At 43.5% G+C, this 15,391-nt stretch overlaps 1 protein-coding gene across 6 annotated transcripts in view; it reads right to left on the bottom strand.

The window, feature by feature from the left end:
* Positions 1-569: 569 nt before the first annotated feature.
* The window catches only part of RBAK (RB associated KRAB zinc finger), a 51,968-nt gene continuing 37,146 nt past the window's right edge, over positions 570-15,391 (bottom strand). For 4 of the 6 annotated variants that reach the window (XM_038539543.1, XM_038539541.1, XM_038539542.1 and 1 more), the window contains 4 exons: positions 15,270-15,365; positions 9,919-9,979; positions 1,377-1,513; positions 570-938 (listed from right to left, as the gene is read on the bottom strand). In XM_038539543.1, the coding sequence (XP_038395471.1) occupies positions 859-938; positions 1,377-1,513; positions 9,919-9,979; positions 15,270-15,365 (374 nt within the window). In that variant the 3' untranslated portion in view covers positions 570-858. Of the gene's footprint in view, positions 939-1,376; positions 1,514-1,688; positions 1,850-2,106; positions 2,286-9,918; positions 9,980-15,269; positions 15,366-15,391 lie in introns of those variants that run through there. The other 2 variants (XR_005360624.1, XM_038539545.1) reach the window with 2 other exon arrangements.

The raw sequence follows: 15,391 nt of genomic DNA, 5'->3' as shown, positions 1-15,391 counted from the left end.
CTGTGGGCCAGCTCCTCTGGCTTGGATCAAGCAGGGACCTACCCTCACAGGCTGGAGTATATAGTTGCCCATGCCCATGTTGCCATAGGCCCAGACACACAGACACCAGAACACAGAACCAAAGAGGAATATGTCATCACTTTAACCTCACAACTTAATTTAACAAATAGTGCTTCTTCACCTATGAACAGAGGTAGAGGTCCCCCATGATGAATGACCTATTTCTTTTCACCGACCCATCAACATGTGTTATCTTCAATTTCATCATTAGGACAATAGGACTCTAATATTTTTAAACAGTCCAATGTGATCACCACTTTAGGCAATATTGAAGTTGGAGCTTGGGGCTGGAGCATCAGAGAAGGGGGTCCATCCAGACAGCACGCAGTGGACTCAACTGTGTACATCTATTCTTGTCAACAAAATGTTTTTGAGAACTAAATGTGAGCCACACTCTCTGGTAAGCATCACACACCATGTTGCTGCCACAGGAGCTTGTAAATTAGATGGAAGAAATTATTTTTGGTTGGCTAGGTGATGGGGACTGGCTGTGAAAGAAATAGCACAGCTGGCTGTAAGAAACTTTATTTCTACATGGAGCTGAGGATGGGGGCTGGTAAAGATACATGTCTGTCCCCCGCCAGTGCCCTGGTGCCCACCCCCAGCCCCGACAGCTGCTGATTAGCCTGAAGTAGGTCTTGGGGGTGGGCTGTTTGAGCTGAGGGAGGACCCAGGTCTCCCTTCCAGGTGGGCCCCCTTTAAGAAGCCTGTTGTAGATGGCCTGTAGCCATGGAGGCTTCTCACAGAACTACAGGCCAGCTTCCTGGGCTTTGGGGCTGCACCACCACAGCAGCCACCTCATAACCCAGGAGGACAGCCAGAGTGAGGGACTCGATTTGGGAATGCCCAGGGCGCTCTGTTTCCTCCAGCTTGAGCACCTGGTGAAGGAGAACAGGTTGAGCTCTAGGAGGGGCTTTCTGGTGCTACTGCTCCTCTGTGTGGTGGCAGTTCCTGGGGAGGCCTCTAAGCCCCTGGGGCAGAGGGGAAGCTGTCCCTGTCTCACAGCAAGTCCCCTCCAGGCTGGGCTCTTTGTCCCTCCACCCCCTTCCCTGTCCACCCTTTGACCCTAGGGGTCAAACCAGCCGGACCACACTCCCATTTTGTCCCCTGTGCTTATCTCGGTCTCTTGTCTCTATTCCGTCCCGCTTCCTCATCCCTGCCCTTCGTCTGTCCTGTTACATGATCGTATTTCTGTCCCTCAGACCCCCTCTCTCCACATCTCTCCCCCTTCCTCTCTGTTCCTCTGACTTCTCTTGCTGTCTGCTCCGCCCTTCTTCTCTCCTTCCACTCCCCAGACCCCAAGAGGCAGTTGCAACCTTGGAGCACGATCTGCAGGCTGTCCTGGCTCCTGGCATCCGGGATGGGAGCGGCAGTGGCGCTGGGGATGGAGACGGCAGGGAACAGCAGCAGCATCAGGACCAGCGGGTGCCACATGGCCCGGCAGGCAGGGCGGCTGGAGAGGCGGCGAGGGACGGGAGATCAGAGGCCCTGCCCTTTGTCCAGGCACCGCCTCCCACTCCGCCCAATCCCCCCTTCACCCCCTTCTGGACGTCCCCTCCCCCTTACCGATGCCAGGCCCACCGCCCCGGGGGCCCGGCCCTCACGCCCGAGCCTCCAACAGTCCTCACCGGCCCGCAGGCCTGCTTGTCTTCCCGCCGCCCTCGTCTCCGCCCACAGCCGGTCGCTGGCTGCCGGATCCCCAAGTGCTATTAGATCCAGACGGTTCTCGTCCGAGCGGCCCCTGAAGCTTCGGACGCCGTCTGCAACCGCAGCCACGCCCCACTACTGACCACGCCCCGCCCCGAGCCCCGCCCCGCTTCTGGACACGCCCCCACTGACTGTTACACCCAACCTCCAAAGATCACGCCCCCCGGACAGCCACGCCCCACTCGCTGTTACACACCACCCAATCGTCCTACTATGGCCACACCCTCAAGGTATAACCACACCCACATCCTTTAGCCACACCCCCTGGAGTGGGGGACAAGCCTCTGTCCCTGACCACGCCCCGATCACAGCAGGCCACGCCCCAGGCCAGAGCCACACCTCTCCCTGTAGAGCGAGGCCCTGGAGTCACAGGTTTGGGGGCTCTCCTGTGTTCCGCTTGCGAAGCCCACCCAGCGGCTTGGGGTGCCTTTCCTCGCCCTGTGGCTCGGAAGATGTCCAGGGAGCGCGCTGGGCGCCCCTGCGGGGCACCGTCCTGTGCCCATTGTCCCAATGCCGGGACTTTAATTTGTCCAATTTTTCAGTTTAGTCAGAAGGGCAAATCTGGTTCCTATTAACTTCACAACAGCCAAAAACGGAAGATGAGAAATTATCCTGACTGATTGCCTTGCAAAATTTTATCTTCAGTATCCTTACATCCTTTGATTTTTTTATCTTTTCTGTTTTGAGCACCAGCTGTTCTTTTAAGGTCATTTTGTTTTTTTGCCAGATATATGAAATTAAGTACCCCCCCCCCTCAAGTAGTTCCCCCTCTGCACCCAGTTCGGGGACTCCTGTGATCTTGCAGAAACCTCCATCTGTACCCCTTCCTCAGCACATTTCCTCGATTTTGGTTGAGGTGCTCTGCAAACACTGCTTGCCACGCAGTACCTCTCAGCTATCAACCACCGGCTCACCTGAACTACTGAATCTTCTGTTCATATTCAACATTTCACCTCTTTTCCATTCCTACCTCACATTACCAATACACTTTGAGGATGTTTATCCAGCGGAGGTGTTCAATCTGTTCCTTTTTAGTGGCCGAAGTCTCAGATTTTGCCAGAGCCCCTTTTCTTGCAATCTTGCCCGCAGGAAAAGCCACTCACACTGTTTCCCAGTGCCCCAAAGCTGGCAAAGCTGGTGTGGACTTCCTGCTTGTCCAGCCGACCAATCATGCTGCAAAAGGATTCTCCTTCCTTTCCAACCACTAAAATAAGCCAAATTTCTTCTGTTGCTGGGAAAGCTTAGTTTTGGGAGGTATGGCATCAGGGTGCTGAATCTTGCATGTGTGTTCCATCTACTCCTCGGTCCTGCTAGGCTGAGGGTTGGTCTGGTGGTACTGAGCTAAGCATTGGCTTTCCTGTTCAAGTCAGCCGGTTGTGTGAATACAGTTCTGGAGCTGTGCCGGGCAGATGCCATATTTGCACCTGTTTCTCTGCTGTCCAGAGGCCACATGTTCTTCCATTGAGAGACCACTGTCCTGTCTTCCCTTGGAGGATTTCTCAGCATTATTTTCACTCCATACTCAGCTCACAAGTGAACAATTCAACTAGCTCCCCAATTTGAAAGGCACTACAGCAATCTGATTTCTTAAACGTGAAAGGCGACTTTTTTTTTTTTTGTCGTGATTACCTCAGTGGTGACTGGGCAGGGGATAGGGGATTACATATTTGTTGTACTTCTTCAAAGCCTTTGAATAATTTAATTTGGGGAATACTGTAACGCTGTTGTGCGATGGGTCACGCATTCCCTCTCTTTAAAGGACTTAGTTGGATGGACCACAGAATTGGGCATTATTTAGGATGCAGTGAAGAGCAGCGGGTCCTTTCACCCTCAAGTATAAGAGGTCTAGCGTTAACATCTGGCGTATTTAAGAGACTTCAGGGGGAAAAATCTGAAAAGTTTACTGATGCCAAGTTGAGCAGTAGTAAATATGGGGATGGAGGAGGCAACCCCATGATGAAAGAGGCAGGCTCAGGCTGATATGGAAGGGGAGCCATGGCTGTGCCTGACTCCCCTTAACATGCCTAGTGGTTAAGCCTAGCAGATGGAGAGAACAAACAGGCAGCTGGTGTGGGGGAGCATACCATCAAGCCCCAATCTGCTCCTTTAGCAAGTCATTAATCTGTTTAAACTTCAAGCTTGGGATCCCTGGGTGGCGCAGCGGTTTGGCGCCTGCCTTTGGCCCAGGGCGCGATCCTGGAGACCCGGGATCGAATCCCACGTCGGGATCCTGGTGCATGGAGCCCGCTTCTCCCTCTGCCTGTGTCTCTGCCTCTCTCTCTCTCTCTCTGTGACTATCATGAATAAATAAATAAAATCTTTAAAAAAAAAAAAAACTTCAAGCTTTGCCTAGTATGAGAAAGAGGAAATGAAATCAAGTGCACATAGTCCACTCCATCCCGTGGTCCTTCACCCTTGCTGTGCCCCTGAGCTCAGCCAGCAGTCTTCCCACCCTACCCCACCCCGCGCTCTTTATGACACAAAGCTTGGGCTGATTCTTTCACAAACCCCTGTGCTGTTATTGGAGTATCTCACATTTGCCAAAAGGAAACAGAAGTACTACTTCCCATCGATTCAAAGTCCTCATTATTACTGCATTTACCTCCAAGCAAGTCCTCTCTATGACGGTAATGCAGAAGGCGCATCCCAAATTCAGAATGTGAAAAATCATTTGAGAATATAAAATGTTTACACACATTAGTTCTTTATTGGAAGAGGCAGTTCAGACCCATTTATATATGCAAAAGGATAGGATGACAAAATATGTAATGGCCCTGTCACCTTTTCAAATATTTTACTTAAAATATACTTTATATTAAGCTTTAAGGTCACAGTGAAGGAAATCTCTGTAGTTGCCATTAAAACTACTCTAAAGAATATTTCCTGCACAAAATGATGCAGGATTTTAAAATATACATGCAGAAAAAGACATATCTTAAGTGTACAGAACACTCAGATATTCAGCACCCAGATTTAGGAACAGTATTACCAGCACCAGATAAATACCCTCTTTCAGTCTTCTCCACAGCTGGCTGCTATCCTGATTTCTAACTGTAAAGACAAGTTTTTCTCTTCTTATATGTTACAGAGTCATGCAGTGTGGATGCTTCTGTGTCTGGCTTCCGTCATTCGTCTCTGTGAAACTGAGCTATCACTGCAAATACTTACGGTTCACTTGTTCTCAACACTGTATGTAGTCTTCTGCAATGAAACATACCACTTAGGTTCATTCATTCTACAGCATGCATGCCTTCAGAGAATTCTGGTCTGTGCAGTTTTAGGCCATGAATATTCTAGCATGTCCCTTGGTTGATATAAGTGCACCTATCTGCTAGGTTTGTGTTAAAAGGGTATATGCACGTTCAAAGTGCCAGCTTTCCAAAATGGTCAAACTAGCTGGCAATACCTCCAGTAGGGTAGGCTTCCTGCTGCTTACATCCTTGCCAAAACTTCTTTTTCATGATTTTCATTTTAACCGTATCAGTGGGCGGGTGGTAGTACCACATAGTGTTTTAAATTTGCATTTCCCTGATTACTAACAAAAATAACATACCTTTTTGTGTTTACTGGCTATCTAGATATTCCCTTTTGTTAAGTGGATGTCCCAATCTTTTGCCCATTTTCTACTTTTTTCTTGTTGATTTGTAACTGTTCTTTTTCAATTTTTAGATCCAGGGCTGGAAACTGTGGCCTTCGGGCCAAATCCAGACTGTTGCCTGTGTTTGTGAATAAAGTTTTATTGAAACACAGACATGTTCACAGAGACTACCTAGCTCACAAGTCCCAAGTACTTACTATCTGGCCCCTTCCAAAAATGATCACCAACTCCTCCTCTACACTCAAGTCTGCTGTCAGATACATGAGTTGCAAGTACCTTCTCCCCGTTTCTTGCCTATTTGCTTTCTTAATGGGGTCCTTTTGACAAACATAAGTTCCAAAAAATTAATATATCCAAACTAACTGGTTTTATTTTATAGTTTAGTGATGGGAGGGGGTCTTAAGAAAAATTTCCTTACTATAAGGTTACATACAGCCTAAGTTTTCTTCTGAAAGCTTTATTTTACATGCCATATTCAGATCTGTAATCCATCTCAATCCATTTTTTCTATTAAACAGTACCTTTTCCATTACACTGCATTATCATCTTCATCAAAAAACAAGTGACTGTATTATATATGGGTGTTTCTGGAATCTTTATTCTGTCCCAATAGTCAATTTATCTCTGTACCAATACCACACAATTATAACTTCTGCAGCTTTAGGACAGGCCTTCCTTGATATCTGACAATGTAAGTTTTCACTCCACCTATTCCAGACAATAGCCTGGACTATTACTGGTCTTCTGAATTTTCATTTGAATTTTAGAGTTAGCTTACTTTTGATTAACTTACTAAGACTTTTAAGATTGCTCTGAACATGTGAATTAATTTTGGGGAAAATTGGTATCTTTTTAAGACCGTGCTGGAGGTCAGGAACTAGATATGTCTCTGAGTTCTGCGAATTATTTTTCTGGACACTATTCTTAAAAATATGGTGTTAGGTCATTTTCCCTCGAGGCACTTGAGGATTTTGATGCTACTGTAAGTGGCATTGCTTTTAAGATGTTCATTTTTTTTATGTTCACTGCTGGTATACTAAAAAGCTATTTTTGCATAATAAGCTTGTATGTAGGGACCTTGCTAAATTTATTAATTCTAACTATCTGTGCATTCCTCAGAACTTTCAATGTACAAAATCATGTCAAATGAAAATAAAAGTTTTCCTTCTTTCTAATCCTTACTGTTTAACTATTTTTCTTCCCTTATTCTCCTGGCTAGGTCCTTTTGCAGAATACTGAATATAATTAGTGACAGGAGATACCTTTTTTAATCTTTTTTTCATTTTTGCAACCTGGAGAAAACTTTCAATATTTTAGTATTAGATATGCTGGTGCTTGTAGTTTTAAATACTTTTCATCCAGGTAGAGAAGTTCTTTTCAAATTCATAGCTTATGAGGAACACAAATGGATGTTAACCTTACCACGTGACTTCTTTGCATCTTAGATTACTTGCTTCCATGTGATGTAGTCCAGTGATTAATTTTTGATTTTTAAATGACCCTTACATTCCTTGGCCCAGAACTAAGTCATGTGACCATATAAACAATTACTGGCAACTGGAGTGGAATTATCATGATTGGTTCAGATGAATCTGTCATGTGAGGAAATGGTGGACAAACTCTTCCAGAGAGGAATAAGGGGAGAAAGGACACTGAGTTAAGGACACTGCTAGAAACTTGTATTTGTTCCAAAATACTGGGAATGAGGGACAGTGCACACAAAAATGACATAATATTCATGTCAAATAAAAGGAGAGATGACGTTTCTGAAAGACATTGTATTGGCATACTGTGCACTTAAACCTATTGATTAGACAAGTGGAGTGGCATGAGAGTTGTGTGTATTCTACAGATAACAATGTGGATGCTGCCTTCTACTGACCCAGACTTAACTCCAAGTCATCTATGCATAGTTTATGAAAATAGTGTTTTAAAAATCTTTTTTGCTCAAATGTAGTTGAAATCACTATAAAACCCACAGCTTAGGTTTTATTGATGGGGCATTCACTAGAAACTCATTTGTCAATGCCTCCCAATAGAAAATCATGTATTTAATTATCCAGTATCTAGCAAATGTCTCACCAAAAACATATAGCCTGTATTAGTACACTTTGCCACCTTAAGACTCAAATTAGAATACTGCCTTTTCCCAAAAATTCAACCCCAAATTTGCATAGAATTGCTGTTAGACCATATTTTTAAAACATGATAGAAACTGCCATATATGTGTTTAATGCTACTGTCCTCATTTTAAACTCCTGATGATTCCAAAACTTCATTTTATACAATTGTTTATTCAGAGCTGAGAGCTTCTGATAGTTTTCCTATAAACACTGGAATTTACATCAGAAATATGGCTTTTAGTATAACAATTTCCAAGACAATATGTTTTCCCACATTCATCACTCTGACAGATCTTGCCTTGGTATGATTCCCTGATATGTAAATACAATTTGAATTCCAAAATAAATATTAAATATTCATCAAGTTTCACTCCTGTATAAATTATCTTGTGCCCAATGGGTTGTAGGACCTTGCTGAAGGCTTTGCTTCTTCTTGCATTCCTAGGGATTCCTTTCTGTGAGAAATCAGGTGGTGATGAATCTAATGCCTAAATGGTTTTCCCCATTCAGAAACACGAACTCTCAATGACATCCAACTCCCTATTAGATTTCGTCATACTCAGAGGGTTTTGGCTTCACAGGAGATTCTCTACATCTAGTACATTCACATTACCTCTCCTGTGAATTCTCTGATGGCTATTGAAGGCTGACCTGTGGTGGAATTTTTTCCCACACTCATTACATTCATAGGGTTTCTCTCCTGAATGAGTCCTATAGTGTACAGTGAGGTATGACTTCTGAGAAAAGACTTTTCCACATTCATTACATTCATAGGGCTTCTCTCCTGAATGGCTTCTATAGTGTACAGTGAGGTTTGACATCCGAGAGAAGACTTTCCCACATTTACTACATTCATAGGGCTTCTCTCCCGAATGGATTCGGTGGTGGATGGTAAGATAGGACTTCTGAGAGAAGAACTTCCCACATTCATAACACTCATAGGGCTTCTCGCCTGTGTGCACTCTTTGATGTCTGAAGAGGGATGAATTATGGGAGAAGGTTTTCCCACATTCACTGCACCCATAGGGTTTCTCTTCAGAATGACTTCTGTAATGTATTGTGTAGTAAGACAACTCAGAAAATAATTTTCCACAGATGTTACATTCATAGGATTTCTCCCCTTTTGGAAGCGACTGGTGCCCATTGAAGGTTGAACTGTCAAGGAAGATTTTCCCACACTCATTACATTCATAGGGTTTGTCTCCCAAAGGAGCTGTAGGATGGTCAGTGAGATATGAGAACTGAGAGAGTTTCCCGCATTCACTACATTCGTGGGGTTTCTCATCTGTGTGTACCTTCCGATGTCTAATGAAGGCTGAATTTAAATTGAAGGTTTTCCCACACTCGTTACATTCATAGGGTTTCTCTTCTAAGTGACTTCTGTAATGTATAGTGAGGTATGACACTCGAGAGAAGAACTTCCCACATTCACTGCACTGATAGGGTTTCTCTCCTGTGTGTGTCCTCTGATGTGTAATGAGGGTAGATTTTCGGTAGTAGGATTTCCCACATTCATTACATTTGTAAAGTTTCTCTCCTGTATGCGTTCTTTGATGGTCACTGAGGGCAGACTTGCGGGAAAAGGATTTCCCACATTCGTTACAAGGATAGGGTCTTTCTCCTGAATGATTCCTCTGGTGTAGGGTGAGATGGGTCTTCTGGCAGAAGGTTTTCCCACATTCATTACATTCGTAGGGCTTCTCACCTGAATGAGTTCTCAAGTGTTGGGTGAGATGTAACTTCTGACAGAAGGTTTTCCCACATTCGTTACATTTATAGGGCTTCTCCTCTAAGTGTGATCTCCGATGGACAGTGAGAGTCCCCTTTTGACTGAAGGATTTCCCACAAACATTACATTCATAAGGTTTCTCCCCTGTATGGGCCCTTTGATGTATGATTAATTTTGACTTTTTACAGAAGGATTTTCCACATTCGCTGCATTCAAAGGGCTTCAATTCCATCTGTGATCTCTGGTATACATTAAAACTTGACATCTGGATGAAGTCTGACCCAGAGTCATTCCATTCATAGGGCTTTTCCCCTATATAAGCTCTCTTATGAGCAAGGAAAACAGCTTCATTGTCTAAGGCTTCCATGCATTCATTATATTCAAAGGGTTTCTCCAAAATATTAATTTTCTGAAGAATACTTTCTTCATTTTGAGAATAGCTTTCCCCATTTTGATTACATTCATAGGGTTTCCCTCCATGGTACATCTTCCCGCATTCACTACACTCATCAGGTTTCTTTCTTGCATAGCTTCCATCACTAATAATTAATTCTGAAGTAGATTCTAAATTCTTTCCACATGAGACACAAGTATGAGATATTATGCTTGAAGGAACAAGGCTTGTTTCCACATTATATGTTTTATCAAATACATTCTCTCTCTCTTCAATCAGGGTTTTGTCATTGACAGAAATAGCTTGCCTTGAATGTTCTTCTTCATTTCCTGGGATTCTCTCTATCAGGTCATCAACCTTCCAGACTTCTACAAAGGAATAAAATTAAACAAATTTTGAGAATCTGAACACACAGGTATCAAATGGGAGTGTTACTCAAGTGCCCTACTGTGGAGCTGACTCTGGCTTTACAGCCAATCTCCACAAATAAAAATCATCACAAGTATACAGACCCCCTTTCCCCTTGATTTGTCACATAAGACAGACCCCCACACACACATGGGAGTGGGGTGGGGTAGGCACAGGGAATGGATGACGGGGGACAGGACTCAGCACTAGAGAAAAAAAGGGATAGTAAACTCACACTGAACACAAGTACCTTTGTTACTTCACAAACATGTTCAAAACTGGTAGAAAAGGTGAGATAAACCCAAGAACTGGTGAGCAGAGGGCAACATCACTGTAAGAGCACAGATTAAGGCAGAAATGGGAGGTCTCTTGACTACGTCAGTTCAGCGAGAGAGCAAGAGCAATTGATGCATGAATGTTCAAAGAAAACATCCAAGTATGGATTACACTGGCAGTAAGAGATAGCAATTATATTAAACTGTGAAGTACTACTTCATACTAAGATTACTATGATGACATCCTCACTGGCCCACACCCTTCAAAATCTGTCTTTCTATTCTGCACATAAATCCAAATAAACATTTTACAAATTCCTATCTCCTCATCTTTAGAGATAATCCTACAACCAGGGCTCCAACTCCCCAGTCCTTGTTCACATTTACCTGGAAGCAGATATCTAGGCATATAAATATCCAAAGGAAATGTAAGATGGGACCAGATGACAAGAGACCAAGCCACTAACATCAGCTTTCAGAAGTGTTCCCATGGCTGACTCAACCCTAACTGCACCTGTTTGCACAACAGAGTAGGTGGCTAAAAGAGCAGAGATGAGGCTACCTCGATTCAGATCCATCTCCAATGTACTACTGGCTGGGTCTTGAGCAAGTTATTTAACTGTGCTGCAGCTTCACACAGCTGAAATGTGCCCAAAATACAGCACTGGGAAAGGACCAACTGAGTGCATGTAAATCTCTCAGAACAGTATATGATAAAAAACAAACACCATCGATTTTCTTTCAATTTGCTGACTTAAATTTCATATCAGTCACATCACAACACTGAGTCCTGAAAACCAGCAAGAGTTGCATAGGTGCAGATTTTGTTTAGTGTAAAACCTTAAATCACAGATTTCTAAAGCTGCCCCTACAGGATTAACTTTTATTTCTATGTCTCTCACAAATTTTTGGAGCCTCAGAGCTACTGTTAGCTGTCTTCATCCACAATCAGTGCAACACCAACTGTTCTGTGCTCAGAAATTTACACTACTCCTGGGCCCCAAAGTTCCAAATACCAACAGGAAAACAAAAAAACAAAAACAAAAACAAAAAGAACAACAACAAAAAAACAGAAGTTATCATTTACCAGTAAGATTTTTCATTACCTGGACTCACAAATATATTCAAACTATCATTTCACCAATCTTCCAAAATACCTTCTGCTACAGGAAGCCAGGCTATGCCCATTTATTTCCAACCACCAGCCTGTACTCATGCTCTTATTCACCAATATGGCTTCCAGCAGTAGCTATACTTAACATCTGTTTATAGTTCAGGGGAAGCTTTAAAAGATTTATCAAATCACTTCTTACCCACTTAACTTCCATTAATTTTTAAAATAGCATGATTACAAAATTGCATGTAACACATACTTGAAAGTAAGTACTCTATATGAAAGCTCCATCTGAACAACCCAGGCAGCCATGTTCCCCTTTCCTAACTAAACCCGGTATCTGAGAAGGGTATGGCTACATTTCCTAGTTTTCCTGGACTCTGTGATTAGAAGCTAAAGTACTTCCTAACTGATCAAATGGGGTGCTTTCAGGTACCACCTTAATCCTGTTTTTTTGGTTTTTTTTTTTAAGATTTTATTTATTTATTCATGAGGGACAGAGAGAGAGGCAGAGACATAGGCAGAGGGAGAAGCAGGCTCCCTGCAGGGAGCCCAATGCATGATTCGATCCCCAGATCCCCAGACCCTGGATAGTCTGGATCACGCCCAGAGCTGAAGGTAGACACTCAACTGCTGAGCCACCCAGGCATCCCCACCATCCCCATTTTATCAAATCCCCAGTTGAGGATAAATTATGTCTCAACCGATCAGTAATAAAGGGCTTTCATCCCTAGGTTTTCAGTCTGTGAAAAATCTACAGAATGCCTTCAATATGTCACATATCAAAGCAGAGTGAAAAGATCCTTACTCTTTGGGAGACTTTAATTCAGGTAGAGAAAGGCTCAAGTAACAAATACACAATCATATCTAACTTTTGTGGTAACTGTGGAATGGGGATCAAGAGAAGGAATAGACAAATGTGGTGAATGAGCAATTAAGGAAAGCTTAAATAAGAGGTGAACTTTTTTTTTTTTTAGAGGTGAACTTTTAAGGGTAAAGTTCTAGAGGTTCTATTGCACAATAATGTGAATATAGTTAATTATCTTTGAACTGTATGCTTAAAAATGTTAAAATGGTAAATTTTGTTATGCATCTGTGTTTTTCTGAGCCTTGATATTTCTTTTGGGGTAGGTTTTTAAATTTTTTATTATTTATTTATTTATTTATTTTTTTAAAGTTTTTTTTTTTTAATTTTTTATTTATTTATGATAGTCACAGAGAGAGAGAGAGAGAGAGAGGCAGAGACACAGGCAGAGGGAGAAGCAGGCTCCATGCACCGGGAGCCCGACGTGGGATTCGATCCCGGGTCTCCAGGATCGCGCCCTGGGCCAAAGGCATGCACCAAACCGCTGCGCCACCCAGGGATCCCGGTTTTTAAATTTTTTAAATTTATTTTTCAAATTCAAATATAATTAACATACAGTGTTATATTAATTTCAAGTATATATTGTTATCTCTTTATAAGTACAAAAAAAGAAGGAAAGAAATCAATTTGAGTAAGAAAAGTGCATGTGGAGGGACTATGATAGTCTTGAAATCTAGACAAAATGGGATTTAACAAGAGTCTGGGGAAACAGGACATGAATTTTGATGGGCAACATCGCATCATATTGGTTGGGACCTGAAAAGAGAATATAAATTCTATTTCAGAAGACACAGAAGAAAGACAGGCTCATCCTGTCAGCCCAGTGTTAAATCAAGTGGATATTTCAGATGAACAGCCTTTGCAATTTTCAACTAGGATTCACTGTAATCCAGGTATGAGAAAATATCCTTTACGATGATGTCAGAAGAAATTAAGAATATGCAGGAACTTTTTAAAGCATTTCACAAAAGATAAGAAACAGCAACCTTTTTAAGGGACCTGAAGAAAACTAAAGAACGGAAAACAGGCTCCTTTCCTCTATTAGTTGTTTGAAGCTCAGAGGTCATCATGAATGACCCACGAACTATGCCATCCAGGAAGTTCACAACCGAGAGACAACTTCAGGAGACACAAATGATCACTGATGTTCTTCGTCCCAGGAAGGCCACAGTAATTTGGGAACAACTAGCCACAGCGTACAAGACCACAGCACGCGTCAGCTTTTTATTTGGAATAGGAAATTCTGGTGGTGGCAAGACAACAGGCTTTGGCATGATCTAGGATTCCTTGGATTATACCAAAAAAAGGGAACCAAATACAGACTCACAAGACATGGCTTATACAAGAAGAAAAAGACCTTCAGGAAACACTGAGAGAACGCAAGAGCAGGACGAAGAAAAGTCAGGGGGACTGCTGGCAAATGGTGAGCCTGAGACTGGAAGACAGAAGTAATGACTCTGCAGTGACTTTATCTGAAGTGATTGTGAGGATTTTTCATGAGGATCAATACACTCAGAACTTTTCAAAAAAGAATGGCCAACGGGGTCCTGGGGGCTAACCTTACTTATGAGTGAACACTCCCTGCATATCCCTGGTGGCTGCAGGCGTGGGAACACAAAGGAATGCAGGGGGAAAAGAAGAAGGCCTCACTCATTGCCGCTCTGCCACACCGAAACCGCTTAAAGCACAAAGCTGAACAAAAATCAAGATGGTTGCACCGATGCTGCAGCAAAGCTGGATTTTATTTTTTAATTTTTTTTTTTTAATTTTGTAAAAGATTTTATTTATTTATTCATGAGCGACACAGAGAGAGAGAGGCAGAGACACAGGCAGAGGGAGAAGCAGAGTCCATTCAGGGAGCCTGATGTGGAACTTGATCCCAGACTCCAGGATCATGCCCTGGGCCAAAAGGAAGGGGCTCAACTGCTGAGCCACCCAGGCATCCCAAAGCTGGATTTTAAAGTACGCTTTTCTCTCACTCCTGCAAACCTTCCTTACCATCCTTCTTAGCTTGTGGTCTCAGGACCTGGCTCCACCCTGAAAACAACTGCTAAGGCTGGCAGCATATAGACAATTCCTGTGAAACCGGCTAGATCCTCTATTTCCCTATAACCCCCCACCTCAAACCCCTTCCTCGCAGTTTGTGAAGGCCACATCCCACTGCAGCCTCCTCTGCCTGACAAAGCAACAAGCTCTTTATTATTATTTTTTAAAAGATTTTATTTATTTTTTCATGAGAGACAGAGAGAGAGAGAAGCGGAGACATAGGCAGAGGGAGAAGCAGTCTCCTCACAGGAAGCCCGATGTGGGACTTGATCCAGGAACCGGGATTACACCCTAAGCCAAAGGCAGACGCTCAACCGCTGAGCCACCCAGCTGTCCCAGCAACAAAGCTCTTATTCCTCTTTATCCCCAACTGTCTTCAAGTTATATTTGGGCTCCGAAGCACGGGGGGCCAGTTTTCAACATCATCACCACGGGAGGACTGGCTTAGAGGCCTGTACTCATCACTGCCCAACAGCACACAGATGCACCCATGGCACGGCAGTGGCCGCCCTCCGCCCTCAACCAGCTCAGGGAGGGGACAGGTTTTGGTATCTGAGTGGTACTTGGCACAGAGAAGGGAGTGAAAACAGGCAGAAAACCAGCCTGAGGCACTTCACAGCAAAGAAGAATGAAAATGGAAGACAAAAAGAACGAATGAGAAAGCCTCAAGTTCATTTTTCTCTTAGACTTCTGAATGCCTGCAAACAACGGAATTCTGTACTCTCACGAGTAGGTGAGTTACTAAGAACGCAGGAGGAAGTGACTGGATCCTTGGCATTAGCTGGCACGGAAAATGCCTTCAGGTGTACATCAAATGTAAAATCAGGAGAACAGCCTGCCTGCTGCACTGGAGGGAGCAACGTGCTGCCTGTGCCCTGGGATGTGTCGCTGAAGCACGAGAGGCAGAGGCTCGGGGTGACCATGTTCACAACAATACCATGCTAACTTACCCAGATGACTCTGACATGGCAGTTCACCTTCAGCTACCCATGGCTCCTCTCCCTGTTCCAATTTGAGGATCACTTTCGGTTTGGTGCTGTCATACCCTGTGAGAAACAGAGGCAGACTCAGA

Source organism: Canis lupus, chromosome 6 (genome assembly GCF_011100685.1).
Source record: "Canis lupus familiaris isolate Mischka breed German Shepherd chromosome 6, alternate assembly UU_Cfam_GSD_1.0, whole genome shotgun sequence".
Taxonomy (NCBI): Eukaryota; Metazoa; Chordata; class Mammalia; order Carnivora; family Canidae; genus Canis; species Canis lupus.
Note: the sequence above shows the minus strand (reverse complement) of the source record. Positions and strands in the feature narration are given on the sequence as shown.